This window comes from Toxotes jaculatrix, chromosome 10, assembly GCF_017976425.1.
Source record: "Toxotes jaculatrix isolate fToxJac2 chromosome 10, fToxJac2.pri, whole genome shotgun sequence".
Lineage (NCBI taxonomy): Eukaryota > Metazoa > Chordata > Actinopteri > Toxotidae > Toxotes > Toxotes jaculatrix.
The window spans coordinates 14,026,562-14,045,367 of record NC_054403.1 but is presented as its reverse complement, the minus strand read 5'-3'; the positions used below and the strand labels follow the sequence as shown (position 1 = coordinate 14,045,367).

The following is an 18,806-nucleotide window of genomic DNA, read 5'->3' as shown; positions in this document are numbered from 1 at the left end:
TCTTTGTGGGATCTGTGGGAGTGGCAGTGCTTGGGGATATTGTAGCAATAATCAGGCAACCAAAAAAACTAAAAACTAACATTCCTGTGGTACTATCTTTAATTTAGTTACATACTTTGGGGGTAAGCAAACGGACATTTTGCTCTCTCCTGACTCTCATTCTCTCCGTCCTTATGTAAAAAGGGCAGAGAGTGAACTCTGATCAGCAGTATTAAAGAGTGCACTGCACTGGGTGCAGAGTCCAGGTTGTGTAAAAACAGACTCGTCATTATTTGTGAGTTACAGATCCACCTCAGGCCATGGGTTCAAATATCTGCTGAGGTCACTCAGCAGATATTTGGACTGATGTTTTTTGGGCCATTTTCAGCAATCGATGCCAGAACTGTTTATGCATGACGTGTTTGACAGGCAATGTGACGCATAAGGCAGATAAACTCTTGTTGCTCTTATTGAAAACCATTTAAGTCTGATACTAGTGTAATGCAACTACATTAACTAAAATTAAATAAATGGTTTTTAATCTAGACAAGTCTTGACAGAAGATCTTTTGCTGAAAATCATACTAATTTTGTTTATTTGCACAAGGATAAATCAAACAAACAGCATGTTTTATTATTACATTTTTAAAAATTTTCTCTGCAGGACTCAAATGCACTATAGTTTTAACCAGATGAGAAAAAGTGTTGCAGAAATGAGGTGGAAAAAACTGTAACTGCTCTGAATTGAGACAAACAGACGTTATCATGTGCTATTGTAATCACACTTTCTCCAGGACAAAGGAAACCTGAATTGCAACATTGCAGCAGAAGTCTCAGATTACAGTTCGTCATTCCTCAAAGTGCTGCAAAAAAAAAAAAAAAAAAAAAAAACAGAAGGAGGGGTTCAGCTGTATGATGCGTGCGCGCATGCAGACTTCGACTTTTAAACTTGTTTCATATGACGCATTGTGTCCCCCAACACACCATACACACCACACACACCACACTCACCAGCATACACAGCACACGCACCACCACACACACAACACGCACCACCATACACAGCACACGCACCACCACACACACGCACCACCCAGTCCTTCCAGATTCTGATCACATGAACCTAAAGTCCACAAAAGAGCACATTGATGCCACACCACTCAGACACCGCCCCTGTCTGTCTGCCGGGGCCAATTGCGTTACGGAGGGGACACACGCCCCGCCACATCACGAGCGCCTCCTCCACAGCCCCAAACAGGCAATAAATACAGCTTTGAGCCCAGAAATCGGCCTTCTCAATCAGTACCTGCTGGGAGGTTGCAGAGGCCGTTTGCAGCTTGTGTTGTCGTCGCTGTTTGTTCACAACTCTCAAGTAAGATGTTTTCAGGTTTTGCAGCTCTTGCAGACATTTTTTTTTTAATTTTGCTAGGTTTCTCCTAAAGGTTGTTGAACTGAACTAACAGTTCGTTAAGTCTGAATGCTCGAGTTACATTCAGAAGTTGGGATTTTCTAATAAAGGTTTTGCAGGGTGGATGCGTAGTGATTTTACTTTGAAAGGGTTATATGTTACAAGTCGACGTGTGCTGTCTGCCGAAGGTTTCAGACATGTTTTTGCTTTGTGCAAATACTTGAAACAAACACTTGCGTTCAACCTGTTGTGTATGATCACTTATTTCATGTTTGTGAATTTTGCTCATGGTTTTCAGCCTTTTGCCTTCATACTGTGTGGTTAAATGCTTTCTTCTGCAGAAAGCTTTGGCAAAACATCATGAAGTCAATAACTTTAAGTGAACCATGAACTTACTTTGCACATCAAGAGGCAGAACTTATCTGTTTGAAGGCCAAAGTTCAACCATGCAAGCCAAATATTTACAGAGGTGATGAAAGAGAAGCAGGATGTCAGTACAGGTTTATTGTGTTCGATTAGGGGCGAAACAGTCCGACTGTTGGAAGTATGAGGAAGATTTAAAGAGTTTCTGAACAGCTGTCAGTGAAATAACTTGATTGTCTTTTCCAGGATGACTCATCAGTTCCCATCCCTCACTCCGGAGCAGAAGAAGGAGCTCTCTGACATTGCTCAGAGGATCGTGGCTCCCGGAAAGGGAATCCTGGCTGCAGATGAATCAACAGGTGAGCACCAAGTCTGACTTGGGGGAGACTTTTCTGTTGAGAGATCTGACTGCAGAGTGGGCATCTGAAATGACTTCCACGCCCTCTTCTTTCAAGGCACCATGGCAAAGCGCCTGCAGAAAATCAATGTGGAGAACAATGAGGAGAACCGTCGTTTTTTCCGTGACCTCCTCTTCTCTTCCGACCCCTCCATCTCCAATTGTGTGGGTGGGATCATCTTCTTCCATGAGACGCTCTACCAGAAATCAGACAGCGGCAAGCTCTTCCCTCAAGTCGTCAAGGAGAAGGGCATTGTTGTCGGCATCAAGGTGAGGAGTCTACAGACTGAAGCCAAATCACAACACAGCTAAACACAGATTTGTGGGTCTTTGACTTATGACCCTTTTAGAGTTTAATGGCTGTGTTTGATTGTCTTTCTTCAGGTGGACAAAGGCACAGCTGGTCTGAATGGAACAAATGGAGAGACCACCACACAAGGTAAAATAAATTAAAGATGAAAAGCATGGAAGCACAAACCATTTTTTTATTGTTGGATTTTTTTTTTTTTTTAGCAAATTTCTGTGAAATTATGCAAATACTAGCACACCAGTCTGAACTTTTCTCTCCTATTTAGTACAATGGCATATTTAATTAAAAGCAACTCAGATTCAAATGAAACCGAGGGAAGTTCTAAACTGCACTGATTTCTTATAGGTCTTGATGGCCTCTCGGAGCGTTGTGCCCAGTATAAGAAGGACGGTTGTGACTTTGCTAAGTGGAGATGTGTGCTGAAGATCGCAGATGGTTGCCCATCAGCTCTTGCCATTGCAGAGAACGCCAATGTCCTTGCCAGATACGCCAGTATCTGCCAACAGGTATTTGTGTGTTTGTGCGTGGAGCCCTAATTCTCCACAGAAATCCTGAGAGGAATTCAGTTTGGTCAGTATTTGTTTGTGAGGCAGCCATTTTAACGTGACATTTGTGCACTCAATCAGAATGGCCTGGTGCCCATTGTGGAGCCAGAGATCCTGCCCGACGGAGACCATGACCTCCAGCGCTGCCAGTATGCCACAGAAAAGGTTGGTTCATCATCTCTGGCTTAGTTATCCAAATACAAGACAATCAGCCCTGAAATATTTTTCCCATTAGATTATAAATTTTTTAAGGTGTAGTAATAAATCTGCCCCATCATCAGGTTCTGGCTGCTGTGTACAAGGCTCTGTCTGATCACCACGTGTACCTGGAGGGCACTCTGCTGAAGCCCAACATGGTCACTGCTGGACACTCCTGCACCACCAAGTACACCCCTCAGCAGGTTGCTATGGCTACAGTGACCGCTCTGAGGCGCACTGTCCCCGCTGCTGTGCCAGGTGAGTGTCACAAGGCCAGCTGTTCCCTCAACAGACTGCTTCAAGGGAAGCATGGAAAACAAAGTTGCTCAGTAAATGAAGTGCATGCAGCATGCTGAGACTTGTGTCTTTCCAGGTATCTGTTTCCTGTCTGGAGGCCAGAGTGAGGAGGAGGCCTCCCTCAACCTGAACGCCATCAACCAGGTGCCTCTCCATCGCCCCTGGAAGCTGACCTTCTCTTACGGCCGTGCTCTCCAGGCCTCTGCTCTTGCAGCCTGGCAGGGCAAAACTGCCAACAAGGCAGCTGCACAGGAAGCTTTCTGCAAAAGGGCCAAGGTAAGCCTCAGAGGGTATGAATGGCTGTTAATAATGATAAATAGACACGAATAACTTATCAATTTGTAGTTGTGGACTGTGCACAGAACAGGGGCTTAAATGACTCTTATCTTACATTACTCAACTTTACACTTATCGGTAAATGATTGATCCCAAAAAGGTTTTTGTCTGTTCAGCCTTGCACTAATGTGGTGCAGGTAACTTGGTTGATTATTAACACTCAGATTTGACTTTGCCCCAACTTTCCCCCTCCGTTTCTCTTTTCAACAGATCAACGGCCTGGCCTCCAAAGGAGAGTACAAACCCACCGGCTCAGCTGACACGGCCTCCATGCAGTCTCTGCACACAGCCAGCTATGTCTATTAAATACTGTGAAGTTTAAACCCCCTTCCAAAAAAATGCACATGGACCAAATATAACTACAAGAAATGCCACCGTGTTTCTTATGTGATTTTCTTCTTCCCTGTATTACAAATACCAGGGGAAGACTTCTGTTATAATGTTGAACTACTGTTTGTCTACTCAGTTAAATAACTGGAAATAAATTAAGTGACCAAAATGTTGATGGTGTCATGGCAGTTTTTGTGATTTCTGGGATCTGAGATCATGTCACAACTTGATTACTCATAATAATCATAATATTATTGTTGGGTATCAATTGTAGACCTAACTCAGAGGAGAGTCGATAAGAATGGTTCTAAGTCAATGCCAGTAAGCTTACACAACAGTTGGGTAATACTGAAAGGATTTAAAGACACAGTCCAGTGATAGAAATGAAAACCAAAGGACTGGAGTGTAATTAGACTTGTTTATACTGTATGTATGATGTCTGTGTGCATAGATTTATATGTGGGTAATTATGTGATCACCAATCTGAGCATCATTTTATTATTTTTTTAATTTTTTTAATTTAAAAAAAGACAACATAAAAAAGTTTGATTGCACCAAATATAGCCAAAAGCTAAAGACAGATGCTTTTCACTCATTCACAGGCAAAAGATGGCAACTGGTCTCTAGGCAGGCTCTTCATATCACAGTCATACATCAAGTCAAAAGCTAGGCCATAAATGTGCCAAATTATTATATCTACAGTACCAATTCATCTGCAAGAAGATTCCAACCGTAATATAATCAAATATACCCTAAGTTCTTTTGAATATTTCTAAAGCAGCAGTCACACATGGATGTGCTGTCTTGTATCCAAAACAGGGCCACATTTATTCAAAGTCACACTGTAAAATATCTTCAGCTAAATGTACAGTTTACAGAAGATCCAGCCGGTGCTTGGCCCAAACACTGCACAAGCTGTAATAATAATACTGCAGATGATCAGAAAAGTTGACAGCATGGAAACTGTCCACAACATGTCACTGAAATTGTAACTGGTTGGGTATGTTCAGATTAAAAACGTTCATGGTTGGATTTCCTATGGGATGGGGGATTGTGGAGCAATCATTAAATGTATTTTAATGTAATTAAAATAAGGTGCTATAACATTGTTAAGTGATATAGAATTAATAATTGACCCCATACAGTAAGTACACACATAAAGCCTTGCTAGAGATATTAGTGGTTACTATGTTTCCTTTACTAAGTGCATGTAAAACATTTATCTCTCATGAGATGACAGAAATCATTTTCATTTCCAAACAGGATTTACAAAAAGCTAACAAATGTGGTTCAGTAATGCATTTTTTTTTCTTTCAGGACAACTGCAGCTACACATACTGTAGAGCAGTGGTTCTCAAACTCTTACAGGCACGCCCCCCTATGGAAGTTCACAACCCCCCTCCCCACATTTTTTTCATTAACCGATACCATTGATAGGATCCAAGCTGGTCAGTGCCATAGCATCCGCAAACTCTTGTTTAATTTCCCTAAATAAATCATATCCATTATATTTGGTCATCCACACCCATCCGCAATGGCTGTGGGTCCTCCAGGGGGGTCACACCCCACTGTTTGAGAACCACTGCTGTAGAGTGAAGCTTAGTGTAAATGTGAATGACCGAAAAAGCTGGCTTCTGGGTTACTGCCAGCGGGTGGCGCAACATTCACATGTAATATACTGTACAGAACTGTGATGTTTATTTCACAGTATAGGTGAACTGCAGGAAAACAAATGTTACTTATTGTAGAACAATAATTGAAAAGACTGATCTTAGTTTGGTGTTGTGTTATTCTGTGGTGGTGGTGGTCCCGGCATGCACTGGACGATAACCTGTTGAAGATATTGAGGTGGAGGCCAGTTAGAGACAAGGGAAAGTAGAAGGCAATAAAATGACTGACACAATACGAGTTATTGTGATAACTGATATCTGACTTCCTTTGACCGCTGATCGCTTTCACTTACAGTTGTGTACACTAGCAAGTTTTAGAACACCTAATTTTTTTTCCAGCACAAAACATTAAAGCATAGAACAAATAAAAAAATAGGAGATTTTAAAAACAAGGAATCAAGGAACCTTCTTGTTGAGCTACGTTTGATCTAAACCTTTGACACACATGAGATTCTTTCTACAGCAGAAATTAAATATTGCTCAGAAAGTTCGTCCCAACACTGTTGCAGAAGTTCCCACAATTTCCACTTGTCTTTTTCTCACCACTCTGATAGCAATATACAGTGCTACTACAACCACTTACCTTACCCTACCAAAGGTAAGTTCACCACTTACCTTTGCACCATTTAAGGATATTCAATGTACATGAATGGCTGAAATTTCAATAAAAACTTGAGAAATGGTGTGTACTAAATTTTGGACCAATGGAATAAGTTGTCTTGAACTTCTGGTCCAAAAATATCTCCTTCCAAAGCGTTAAATTCGAATAATGAATGTATAATCTCAGCGGGAAATGCCTGTTTTAGATGAAGTAACAGTAAATATTGTATTACCTGACTGTGTGTGGATTTCAGTGATAAACGTGCGACGACACTCAAGAAGATGAGCAGCACTGACACGCAAATAGAGGAAATGAACAGTAAGCCTTCCACACCATAAAGCTGTTTAGAAAATGAACAAGAGAGTTATTCATACGCTGTGAAAATGTCAGTGTCATCTATTTAGTCAAAAAATAGATGCTGTAACTCACCGCGCTGCTATTGTTTAATATGTAGAAGTTGTAAAAGAAGAAGCAATGGAGCCTGTAGCCGATAGAGACCACGATTCCCAAGAGGGAAACCACGTACATGGCCAAACACACAGTCACCTGGGAAAGATGAGTTCAACAAGCTAAAGTAGGTTATTGAGAAATAAAGGCTACAGGTGACTAAATAAAATTCAACTAAACCAGAGCAAAAGGAATCACAGGCATGCCTTACCATCTTCTTGGATGGATGTATCTCAGTGTAGATAGACAAGTTTCCACAGACAAGAAACTTAAAAAACAACAACCAAAAACAGATCATCACATCATTTTTTTCCCTGTCATTCACTCAAAGTATATTTTAATGATTGCATGTGACTTAACCAGCTTTGTTCTTGCGTCATGTATATCACCATTTTCAATGTCACAGGTTTGTTGATCCCAACTAACTCGACTTAGAGGGATAGTTCGGTATTTTGGGAAATACACTTATTTTTTATTTATTTATTTTTGCCTAGAATTTTCCCCAAAATATTAAACTAGTCCCTTAAGTCATGACTCATCAGTGAACATACAACTAACCAAGTACAGTATACTAATCGTCCACATGTTACGTACCAGCACTCCCTGCCAGAAGGGGATGTAGATTGTGTAAGAGGAGCACATGCTTTCACTGGCCAGATTAAACCCCATCAAGAGCTCTGCACACCCAAAGATCAGAATGACAATCTAGAAAGGACAAGAGCAAGGATGAATGACAGTACTTAGAGTAGAATGACATTTTTGCAGCTGCTCTTTGTGTGTACATCTGCTTCTAAACACCGACTTACTACTCAAAAGACATTTAGCACAAGTTCCTGTAACTGTCCATTATGTCATTTCTGTGGCCCTGCATTGTTTGATGTGTTACCCCAAGACTTCTGGGCTCCTTCCGGACAAAGCGATGCAGAGGCTTGCTTGACAGCAGCACCTTGGGGTCTTCCTCCTGACTCCCATCTTGTCTTGTTGTTCTCTCTCTAGTTGTTGGCTCAGCGCCCTCCATTGCCAGTAAAGTATATGCTGTGTGCGGGAGGAGAGAACAAGAATTAATTGAACTAGATGAATACTCTCCCGTCTAGTTTACTATTAATTAAAAGAATAGCTGTGGTGATGCAGAATGACCAGATACATGATACCCACTGCATTCAAAAAGAGGTCTAAAACAATACAGGATTACAAGAACATGAAGTGACCCACCTTGTTTTAGTTTATCCTGCAGAGAAAGTGTGAAAAACAACGGAAAGAGACTGTTGTGGGTGGAAAGAGGAAGTGAAGAAATCTGAGACACTTTCTTTTTTCATTAAGGGGAGGAGCTGAACATTTTTGTTTAGAAGTTGCTGACAGAGGCTGTTCTTTTCAGCCGTAGTCTACAATGACCACTTTGTCACTAAATCACCATTACACTGAGATGTGTGTGGAAATCCAGAGACAGACAGACAGAAGACGGTTAAATGGGGTCAAAACCATCTCTGCTGAAATGAACTGAATTCAATTACATTCATTATATTTGTTTATTTACATAGAAATGATCACTACAGTTTAATTTATGAGTAAATTATGTTGATGAGCTTTGCTTTATTTGAAACTACATCTCAGTTCCTATAATGTCTTATGGGATTAAAAGACATCAGTACATTATGAAGATATTAATGTGTTTAAGCATTTAACCATTACAATATTAATACTCCAGGGGCAATAATGAAACTAAGTCCTGCACTAATCATTGTACATCCCTGAGAAAGTTGGGCCTTTCTTATTACACTCTGATGAGCCAAAACATTATGACTGCCCCTACCTATGCAGGCAGACACACAAACTCTTACTCACAAAACAACTGTCTCTGTTGTGAAGCTGATGCTGATTAATCTATTTGATGAATGTACAATCAAGTGTTTTTCATCTCCCTCACTCTAGATATTTACAGTCAGTTGTCATATGAATCATTCCTCTACAGTTGTACATACAGTGGTTGTTTTCCTGTCAGATGAGAGACCTCAATGTGCAAAAATAAAAAAATAATCAGTCTTTAGTTTCTCGAGCAATGGTGGCACAAAATGTAAGAGACAAAAAAACATGTCAGACCTAATCTGAATATAAATACAATTTCATGTAAAGGCTACATCTTATTTCATCTTTATAGGTGTTAAAATACCAACGATAACCAATGGTAAACATGACATTACATCTGATTTAGAGTTATTAAAAAACTAACTTTAAATATAAAGCCAGCATCTGTCTGTCAGCATACACACATAAAAATGTTCTGTGTTTGGGGACACACTGTTCTCCATAGGTGTGAACTTGATGCCTTCTCTTTCGCTCAGGAACGTGGGATGTCGTCCACCTGCGGCACAACCGATCAAATTAGTCATTTCTGAATTAGTACAAATTTAACAAACAGAACAATCCGCATAAAAGTCTTTACCGTGCAGTCGGATGAATATGACAGTAGGTGGTGCTCCAGGAGGTATGCTGCCCTTCGCCTCATCTCTCCTTCACTGTTGTATTGAATGGCTTCTAAGAGTGAAACTCCACCTTGCCTTACAAACTCGTCTACCACCTAAAAGGACACAAGAACCACCATCTAAGACACATATCCCTGGTAAAAGATGATACAAATACAGTTGCTAAGTAGCTCTTCTTCAGTTAGCCTTGCTTACCTGAGGCTGGCTAACTACCAGCATGAAGAGGACCTCCAGACTCAGAGTCACCATTTCTTGGTCGGCCATTTTAAGTGTTGCACAGAGTGCAGGCAGCAATCCAAGCTGGGCCAGCTGGACACAGAACTCCTTTTTCTTGTGAGCAACATTTGCTAGAACCCTGAGGATCTGACAGGAAGGCACGGGCCAGTGAGATGGAAGTGTAACATTGTAAGTGCATCTGAAAAACAGGGCACAACTAAAAAAATAAGCAATAACATCAAAGTTTGGCTTTAGCTTGCACTGACCATTGTATTGATGCCTTGAGAAAAAGGCAGAAGCTGGATCAGTCCAGGGATCAAGTTGTGAGTCAGCAGAGCAGAGCAGAAAGCACTGGAGTGAGCTGGAACACAGTGATGGGGAAAGGAATCGTAACAAAGCATGATACATATTGTGCAATCACTCCTAATAAAAACATCAATCCTCAGGTGGGTACAGAAGGAAACATACACCTAAGAGAGATGTTCCTTTGCAAGACAGAGGTTTTATGGAAAATAAGTTAGATGTTGATCCCATGTAAAAAAAAAGATCTGATGATCTGTTTCCACAGGAATAGATAACAGTAACCTTGAGTCTGGAAACACTTTGGATCAAGTGTTCTGAGCAATACTAACAAATGACTGTATTTCTACCGGTCTAACCTGTGAGGTTGTTGAGGACCCAGGCACTCTCCCTGGCCAAGGCAGGTTGTGTGTGAAAGTAGGCCTGAAGAAGTGCACACAGAGCAGCCACAAGTCTAACGTCGCCCACTCGAGCACTCAGGCTGTCCACTGGGCAGGAGGACAGGAGGTTTCCCACGCACCGCAGCAGAGGACAGACAAGCTGAAAGAGGGACAACACATTTGTGGAACACAAATCTCAGCATCAGCTAAAAGACCATACTGGTTATTTAGTGTATTTTTTACCAAAATATTACAAATGATGTACACCAGAGATTGTTTTCCTGCCTTTCAAAATAAAAATCAATAACTAAATTCTTAGAAATTCCTTTAGATAGGTATTTTAGTTTAGAGAGGTTATATAGTTCTGCACAGATACTTTAAAGTGCTTGTTCTTAACATGAGTAATTAAAAAATACACAAAATACAATTACAAAATAGCTAGTAAATTTAATTATTTTCAGCAGTCAATCACAAACCTGTTATGTCAAGGCTTCACTGCTAATACAAAACGTATGCATAATCTTTACTCTTTTAAATAAAGCAAGTTTCTGCAAACTGATTTTCATACCATGTTAACATGAACTAAAATAAAAGAGAAAGGCTTGGATGGTAAGACAATATGAAAAATATAAAAGTTAAGCCATATTTTGATCAGCTATAACAAAAAGTACTGATACACGTTATTTGTTTCAAGTAAGTAAGCAAAACTGAACAAACAACAGAATAAGAGTGCTAAAGGGCAAAAAAAAATGTCATGCTGTATTTGATCCATGAATTTCCTTACCAGCTCCATTCCTTCTTCTTTGTTTCCTTCAGCGACAGCACCACCTAGTGACACCAACAGAGAACTGCACTGGGACAGGGCCCCATGAGCCAACAGCTGTTGGGTCATGGGGCTGTTATCCTCAATGCTTCAAGTCACATAAGGGTAGAAGAGAAACAGATGATCATTGTTATGATTGGTAGAATTACACTATTTCTGGAGTAATATTCTACGCCTCTCACCTGCACACCAGGTAGTGCAGACACCACGCACACTCAATAGCAGGTGCCAGGCCGAACGTTGGGTCTGGCGTCAGGACTGATAACAAGTGTGAAGGTAAACTGGAGGCCAGGACCATCCTGCAGACAGAGAGGAAGGTCATTTTTGGAAGAGCAGGAAGGTCAGGAAGATCATTATACAACTAAAGATGGTGTCTAACATAAGCAACGCCTTACAGAAGAAAGAGAACAGTAATGGAAAGAATCAAGTCGGGAACTGGTGTGCAATCAGGGTACTTACGGGATTATGTTCTCTGCTGCATCTTTGGACTGGAGAAGCTGAGAGAGTGTGAACCCCACGGCTTCCACGACCGCTAGATTATGTCTCTGGTTCTGGACACATGCACAGAAACATTAAAACAAACATGTTAACATTAACCTTGTGTGGCACCAGTTCAGGGAAAGGTGAGTAAACAGTGTTTCAGTTTCTCTGCAAAACTTCTATGGATTATTTGACAAACATGTACTGATGTATTCACCTTGATGATACTGGTGTGACTCCTCTACTAAACCTGGGGTGTTGTTACAGTGTTGAAGTTGTTACAAATGAATTGTGCTAGTTTACCTCTATACAGTTGGCCAGAGCTGGTATGATTCCCTGGGCCAGAAGCTTCTCTTTTACAACACCGTCTGGGCATAAATTACCTAGCGTGTAGAGACACAGCTCCTGTGTACACATGAGCATACACACACACACACACACACACACAGAAAGTCAATGTACAATTAGGTGTACAATTAGGTGATTACACACTGCTTGGTATGAGCTGGTACTTACAGTGAATTTGGTGCTCTGGCCAGACAGGTAGGTGAGCAGGTAAGGGGTGGCAGGCAGACAGGCTGGGGCCACTTTGGAGTCGAGAGAGTGAGACAGCTCATGAAGACACCGGACTGCCTGCAGACGGCACTGAGCATTAGAGCCAGTGAGGAGCCCGACCAGCAGGTGCATACTATTCTCCTGCCTAGAGGGAAAACAGATTCACAGACAGGCATGACACATGAGATAGAGATAAAAACATCTTTTAAACTCATTTGATGTGGTGACACCACCCTACTTGATGAAGGTGAGCTGTGCTGATGGGTCACGGAGAGCTTTACTCAAGGCTCTCAGGTGAGACTCCCTCTCAGGCCCGTTGTGTTGAAGTCTGTGGAACAAACTGACCACAACCTGAGGAAATGAGAAACAGGTTCAACTCTTAACACCCTTCATTTATTGAACAGGCCAAAAAAAAAATTCCTATCACAATCATCTGCCTCTCACCTGTTCTCCTGAGGTAGTGTCCATCGTGACCTCTGGCTGCTCCTCATCTTCATTCAGCAGGAGTCGTTTGCTCACCAGCTGTCTGTCTCTGCGGGCCTGTCTCAGTGCTAATGCAATAAACAGTGACAAACCAAACATTACTCTCTACTTCCTATCATAGTTGTTCAGTATAAATCTCCATTTTTAGCAGACGTATCAGGGGTTTCTTGTTCATGAACTGATCGAAACAACTACAAAAACGATTAGAGTGCAGAGCAAGCTGACTTCAAAGAAATGCACAACAACCACAAAGTGAAGTACAACAGCCCGTGAGAAGCAACTCAACCTCAAGTAGACCTAATATGACCACAGAGGGTGCAAAACCATTACAAGACAAAACATCAACAAAGAGCTGACTTTTACATGTCTGCAGGGTGGGCCCAGGGTCCCCGCTGTCTCATAACCCGTCCATGATGAAGACAGAACTAGTAATGTTATAGTTAGTTATCTAAGTACACCCTGGGGGTTTTCACAAACAAGACCTTCTCCAGGCAGCAGCTAGGTTACGTTAAATGTTTTAGCGTTACCAGACTTTTGTATTATGACTAGTCTGTAGAAGAACAGCACTGGCTTAACGTTAGCTGCCGGATGAACTTTCCAAGTGGCTCTGTTCCTTGTAAATAACCCTAACAGCTGCAGCCTCTTCTCACTTTTCATATTAACGCTGACCATCAGTTAATATCGTGAACGTAACGTATAAAAAATACGTTACGTTGACAGACGTGAAGTTAAATACAGAGCAAACGTCCTGAACAAACCACACCATTCACCTTTTTCGTGCTCCCTCCTCTTTAACCTAAACTCCTCCAAGCTGTCGCCTTGTCGGCCAGCTTTGTGGCGAACTCGATTTAGCCTCCACATTAGAGGCTTCTTGGCTCAGCCGCTTAAATTAAACTCGTTTGATATTTTATTTCATTGCGGAAGTTATCACTGCAGCTGCAGTACCAAACATTGTAGTTTCCAGTCTTCTTCTGTGTGCCTGGCCCGAGCTTCTCTGGCTGCTGCTGCGCCATCTAGCGGACACCCGTGGAAGACACACTCCTGGCTAACAAGCAAGTGGTAGCGCATTAGTACTGCATGAATCTTTTTCTGTTCACAACAACACGACTTCAACCAGAGGATTAAAAAAACTATATTGTTTAATTTGTATTAAAAGCACAATGTACAAGGTGTATATGAAAGCTTTATCAAACAGTTAAACTTTTTGTTTAAAAAAAACCCCATGCTTTTCAAAAACAGAGAACACAAAAATAGGCCATTAAAACAATTTCCATATTATTTTTTAATAAGTATGAAACTTGTTTTTGATCCATAAAATATTTGTTTTTTGTGGTAATTACAAAAGGAATAGTACTAAACATATACTGACAAGAAATTCATTTCATTATTCTATTTGAATCACTATAAAAATCTGAGATGTGGTGATTCAGAGAACTAGAACAGTTTATATTATAATAACAGAAAAAAAGAGACATCTCCATTCAGTCAGTGACTGAATTTCCCAAATATTCCCAGAGGGATCATCCATCCATCCCTTTTATATTGTCATACTGTTTAAATAGAAATCATACAAAACATTGAGTAAAAAAAGTCAGCTGTGGCACAGTGTGCCACATTTAGCGTGGTAAACTCATAAAACAAACATAAAAGATAAAAATGTACCAAAATAAAAGTCAGAAAATCTTTACAGCGATCCCTCTAACCATTAAAATATGGTTAGAAACCTGACGCCGGGGATGTGTTGACTTCATCCTGATGAAGAATCAAACGCCTTCATGACTCTGTGCTCTTGGAAGATTTCTTTTTCTGTGACAAATTACAGAGAATGACCAAAGTAAATTATCTGGAGAATTATCCTCTAGCACTGAAAATGATCGCACCTTTTACGGAAGACATCCGTCTGAAACATTTCAAGCTGGTGAAGAGTGCAGCATTGTGATACCTTTTTGTGGGAGTTGCTGGAGGGTGTCTGGAGGGTTTGTGTTGCTGCGGCCTCTTGGACAGAAACTGCAGGTGTTTCTGGGACCTCAGCTGATTTTGACTTGCTTTTCTCTGGATGACAAACGAAATGGATGGAAACGTGAATATAAACAGAAAATAATGCATTTTGCCATGATTGGTTTTATCTACTTACTTTTCTTATGCTCTGTTGGAGGAGTTGGTGTCTCAGGGTCGGCTGGAGGTAGCAGCTCTGTGTCAACAGAGTTATTTTTCAGTGATGAGTCCTTTTTCTTTTTCTTCTTTACTTCAGTAGTCTGCTCTGTGTTTTCCTCTCTGTCACTGCTCTCTGTTTTCTTTGTCATTGTTTCTTCAACGATCTGCTCCGACATCTCTTCAATATGATCAGCCTTGTCCTTTTTTTTCTTTTTCTTCTCTTCAACTATCTGCTCTGAATTTTCTTCCTCTGGATTTTCCTTTTTCTTCTTCTTTGCTTTCTTTTCTTTAACAATTTGCTCTGAATGTTCCTCGCTATTAGCGGTCTCCTTTTTCTTCTTCTTAGCTTTCTTTTCTTCAGATATCTGCTCTGCATTTTCTTTTACTTCTTCAGCTATCTGCTCCGCATTTTCTTTTACTTCTTCAGCTACCTGTTCTGGATTTTCCTCACTATCAGCTGTCTTTTTCTTCTTCTTTACTTTCTTTTCTTCAGCTGTCTGCTGTGAAGTTTCTTCACAATCAGTTTTCTCCTTTTTCTTCTTCTTGGGTTTCTTTTCTTGTACTACTGGCTCTAAAATGACCTGATTATCAGCATCGCTATTTTTGTTTTTCTCTATCACTTCTTCCTCAGTCTCATTCCTATTGCTATCTCCCTTTGTTCCTTTGCTCTTTCTCTTCTCCACAGGTTCATCAACACACTCTTGCTCTGTGACTTCCTTCTTTGTCTTCTTCTCCTCTCTACTCTCTTTTTCTTTTCCATCTCCACCAGTGTCATTTGCACTCCCTTCCACCTTGTCTTCGGTCATTTCCTTTTTCTTCTTCTTCTTCTTGGGCTCAGACGTTGTCTCATCATTTTTTTCGTTACACGGAGTCACGTCTTTCCTTTTCTCTTTCATTGGTGTCAGTTTTGAAGGAGAGGCGGTGGATGCAGCTGGTCTGTCCTCTGCAGCGCTGCAGTTTTGCTCTTGGCTCGGGGTGGCAGTGGAGGTCACAGCTGCAGTCTTCTTTGGACTGCTCTTCTTGTGTTTGCTGTTCTTTGTTGGTGTCTCTGTTGCAGCTTTCTCCTCCACCTTTTCATTCTTTTCAGCTGTTCCGTTATTCTGTTGAACAGGAGTGTCCATTTTTGTGGGAGGCTTGGCCCGGGGTTTTCTGACTCTCTTTGTCTTGGGTTCTGGTGCAGAGGAGTCCAGAGCATTGATGGTGTCCATTTTGGCTATGTCAGCATCTGAGGACAGAGTAAACAAGGTGAAGACATTTAAACAAAAATGGCTATGTGGCACAAATGTTAAAAAGAAAACACCAATAACCACAAAGTTACTGTACACAGCTCTGTTAGCATGAAATCATCGTTTTCCGTGGTGAGGTTGTTCATGGGTGGTGCTGTCCTGTCTCATGGTTGTCTTTCTCCCTTTATGTCGGATGACCCAGCTCTCCCTGACATTTCATCTCTCACCATTTCCTGCATTTTCCACACCTCTTAACTTCCTCCACCTTCCATTCTGTCTCTTTCCAATGTGAAAACCTCATCACCTCATCCTTTACATACACACACACACGCTAGCACACCTGTCAACTGCAGGACCAGTTTCTTCCATTTCTCTACATCCAGACTGCTGTCAGAGTCTGAATCATCTCCACCAGCGGCCACAACTGTGTCCTTTGTTTGTGTCTTTGATTTCTTCGCCTTGATGACATTTTTTGCAGACTGTTCTTCACTCTTTTTCCTTTTTCCTGTCGCAGACTAAAAAAGAAGAAAAAACAGCCTGCTTTGTAAAGTTTAAGAACCAATACAATAAAAAAACCCCAAATGAAAACAAAATAAAAACTCACCTTCCTTTTTTGTGTCTCTGTCCCCACTTTCTCCTTCTTTTTCTTTGGTGTGGCTAGACATTTGAAGTGTGTAGAATAGGTTAAAAATGTATTAAAATACTCCACCGGACTCTTTTTTTATTGTTCAGCTAATGCTGCTGTCAGCTGAAGTCAAACGTACCAACAGGAGAAGCTGTTACAACTGTTGTTGATGCAGCTGGTGAAGCCGCCTGCTCAGAGGTGGTGCTGCCTTTTTTCTTGGGAGTTTTGACCTGAGGAAAAGTGGCACCAGCTTTAGTCTTTGCAGCCTTTGGTTTAATAAGAACCACAAAAAAAGTAAATAAAAATTATCTGTATTTCAAAAGACATCAAGGTCAGAATAAAGCATCAAAATAGGAATAAAAAGCTCAACCTGATCATGAGACAGACCTTAGCTGGGGTCCTTCCTTGTTCTTTAGAACTGGAGGGCCTGGCTGAATCAGACTTCCTTTTCTTTTTTGACTCTCTGTCAGGAATAAACACAATATGTAGTATACGTCTCATTACAGCTAATGACGTCCAGTCATGATTTCTGCAAAGGACTGAGAGATCATACTCACTTTAACCATGAACTGAAGATCTCCAGTAATGATGCAGATATTTTTGTCTCCCCCTGCAGAAAAAAAAAGAAAAAAAAAATCAAAACATTAAAAGCTCACTGATTAGACAGTCTATTAGGTACAGCAGATCTAGTTAAAAGATTTGCAACCTTGATTCTGATTTCAGAGCCTGCCCACCCCGAGTTTGGGAGCCACTGAACTAAACCACAGGTTAAATTTAGCGAGACGTACCTCATAAACTACGGCTACTGGCAGCTCCGTGCAATATGAACAATCTTTTAATTCTCAAAATGGTTCCATATTCTGTTTTGTTTGCATTTTGAGTTGAAATACTTGTATGCTCTTGTCTGATGATGAGCCCGAATCTTCAGTTGAATTATTTCATTTTTGGCATTTCGTTAATAAATGTGGTTTAGTTCTAACAGCATATGAATACAAACAAGAAACTAAACTGATGATAAAAAATAAGTCTGGTGGTCGAAAAGCAATTTTACAGGAGAAAGTAAGTAATACAGTTTACCTTTTAACAGTGTCACTTTTATAGAAATACTATTATTACAGATACATACTACTGTGTTTGCATATGCCTTGTCCTGTCCGTTTAGTTTGTTTTTAATGTTTTTAATCCTAACCTGCCAAGGGACTGCATTTGAAAACTAGCTTTAAGCTAACTCTGGTACAATTTACCTTATGTTAAATACTGTACACGGCCCCTTAGTAAGGAAATAGAATACATACTCTATGACAAGGCGGAGACTTAAAGTTCAACTTTTATGAGTCAGCAGTAGGTGAACACATACAGTCACAGTTTCTGTGTGTGTGTGTGTGTGTGTGTGTGTGTGTGTGTGTGTGTGTGTGTGTGGAGTTGACCTGTGGGCTGTGCCTCTCTAGCTCATCAGCAGCTGAGTGGTAACCATGCTCCTTCAAATGGCGGTAGATTAACTGGATCAGCTCGTGGTTTGACGCGTTCACGGACATATCCGACACACGAGGAGGCCGACAAATAACGAAAAAGTAACGATTAAAAGTATTTTCATACCAAAACTTGCCTCATGACACACCGAGTTACCGCTACTCAACTAAAACACACATGTTAAAATGTTCAACTTTGAACTCAGGAAGTCGTTTCGTTTAGCGCTGCAATGCACCATGGGGGCTGTAGTACTTCCACAACACAACCACTATTCAGTCCCTATGCAGTTTATGTTCAGTCCTTAAACGCACACTATTAAAACAAAGCTATATAAGATGGCCCAGTAAATTATAGATGTCGGAGGGCCTTCTGTAGTCCTTTGCAGTTTCTGGCCAGGTTCTGTTAGCGATTATGTCTGGGCTTATTCAGCCTGTGCAGCAGTTTCAGCTGTCTTTTCATCTTATTTGCTTTACAAGCAGAACGTCACACTGACCGCATTATTATGTTGAGCCATCCATACCGACCAACAAAGACCCTTTTTCTCCATCACTTTATTTTCTACCTTTTTCAGTGAGTTTGCCCAATTTTAGCTGAGTTTCAGCTCAGTTTCATATCCTGTGTCAGGAAGGAAGTCTAATGTTCATGAACAGATGAGTTAAGCCAGTCGAGGCTTGTATGATTTGGATAAGTCTTGTGGGTAATTTTTCCCTTGGGCAAACTGATTTTATTGGAAG

General features: G+C 40.9%; 3 protein-coding genes across 4 annotated transcripts; 1 reads left to right on the top strand and 2 right to left on the bottom strand.

Moving 5' to 3' along the window:
* The first annotated feature begins 1,193 nt into the window (after positions 1–1,193).
* Positions 1,194–4,331, top strand: aldob (aldolase b, fructose-bisphosphate). The gene is made up of 9 exons (XM_041047665.1): positions 1,194–1,350; positions 1,996–2,108; positions 2,205–2,416; positions 2,531–2,585; positions 2,802–2,962; positions 3,083–3,166; positions 3,283–3,457; positions 3,573–3,772; positions 4,043–4,331. The coding sequence occupies exons 2-9, from the start codon at positions 1,997–1,999 to the stop codon at positions 4,136–4,138; spliced, it is 1,095 nt and encodes a 364-aa protein (XP_040903599.1). The 5' UTR covers positions 1,194–1,350; position 1,996; the 3' UTR covers positions 4,139–4,331.
* Positions 4,332–8,632: 4,301 nt separating this feature from the next.
* tmco6 (transmembrane and coiled-coil domains 6) lies at positions 8,633–13,594 on the bottom strand. 2 transcript variants are annotated; one of them, XR_005894683.1, is made up of 14 exons: positions 13,368–13,594; positions 12,559–12,665; positions 12,353–12,465; positions 12,076–12,259; positions 11,863–11,964; positions 11,539–11,630; positions 11,262–11,378; positions 11,041–11,167; positions 10,236–10,416; positions 9,843–9,937; positions 9,556–9,723; positions 9,321–9,455; positions 8,709–9,239; positions 8,640–8,658 (listed from the first exon to the last, which is right to left on the bottom strand). XR_005894683.1 is itself a non-coding variant. In XM_041047664.1 (13 exons), the coding sequence occupies exons 1-13, from the start codon at positions 13,456–13,458 to the stop codon at positions 9,216–9,218; spliced, it is 1,536 nt and encodes a 511-aa protein (XP_040903598.1). In that variant the 5' UTR covers positions 13,459–13,594; the 3' UTR covers positions 8,633–9,215. The 2 variants fall into 2 exon arrangements, 1 of the variants encoding a protein (XP_040903598.1); XM_041047664.1 differs by having other exon boundaries at positions 8,633–9,239.
* Positions 13,595–13,772: 178 nt separating this feature from the next.
* Positions 13,773–18,444, bottom strand: LOC121189008 (neurofilament heavy polypeptide-like). Its single transcript, XM_041048989.1, has 9 exons — positions 18,030–18,444; positions 17,160–17,212; positions 16,990–17,065; positions 16,742–16,832; positions 16,582–16,634; positions 16,318–16,492; positions 14,732–15,976; positions 14,540–14,649; positions 13,773–14,403 (listed from the first exon to the last, which is right to left on the bottom strand). Exons 1-9 carry the CDS (start codon positions 18,135–18,137, stop codon positions 14,371–14,373), a joined length of 1,944 nt encoding a protein of 647 aa, XP_040904923.1. The 5' UTR covers positions 18,138–18,444; the 3' UTR covers positions 13,773–14,370.
* Positions 18,445–18,806: the final 362 nt, after the last annotated feature.

Bases quoted from the DNA above. Each gene is read 5' to 3' on its own strand.
- aldob (XM_041047665.1), top strand. From the start codon at position 1,997: ATGACTCATCAGTTCCCATCCCTCACTCCGGAGCAGAAGAAGGAGCTC. The intron at 2,417-2,530 runs GTGAGGAGTCTA...GTCTTTCTTCAG, and splicing joins GCATTGTTGTCGGCATCAAG to GTGGACAAAGGCACAGCTGG. The intron at 2,963-3,082 runs GTATTTGTGTGT...GCACTCAATCAG, and splicing joins ACGCCAGTATCTGCCAACAG to AATGGCCTGGTGCCCATTGT.
- tmco6 (XM_041047664.1), bottom strand. From the start codon at position 13,458: ATGTGGAGGCTAAATCGAGTTCGCCACAAAGCTGGCCGACAAGGCGAC. The intron at 11,631-11,862 runs GTAAACTAGCAC...GCATGTGTCCAG, and splicing joins CTCTGGCCAACTGTATAGAG to AACCAGAGACATAATCTAGC. The intron at 11,379-11,538 runs GTAAGTACCCTG...CTCTGTCTGCAG, and splicing joins GCAGCAGAGAACATAATCCC to GATGGTCCTGGCCTCCAGTT.
- LOC121189008 (XM_041048989.1), bottom strand. From the start codon at position 18,137: ATGTCCGTGAACGCGTCAAACCACGAGCTGATCCAGTTAATCTACCGC. The intron at 17,066-17,159 runs GTGAGTATGATC...TATTCCTGACAG, and splicing joins ATCTTCAGTTCATGGTTAAA to AGAGTCAAAAAAGAAAAGGA. The intron at 16,635-16,741 runs GTACGTTTGACT...TCAAATGTCTAG, and splicing joins TGTAACAGCTTCTCCTGTTG to CCACACCAAAGAAAAAGAAG.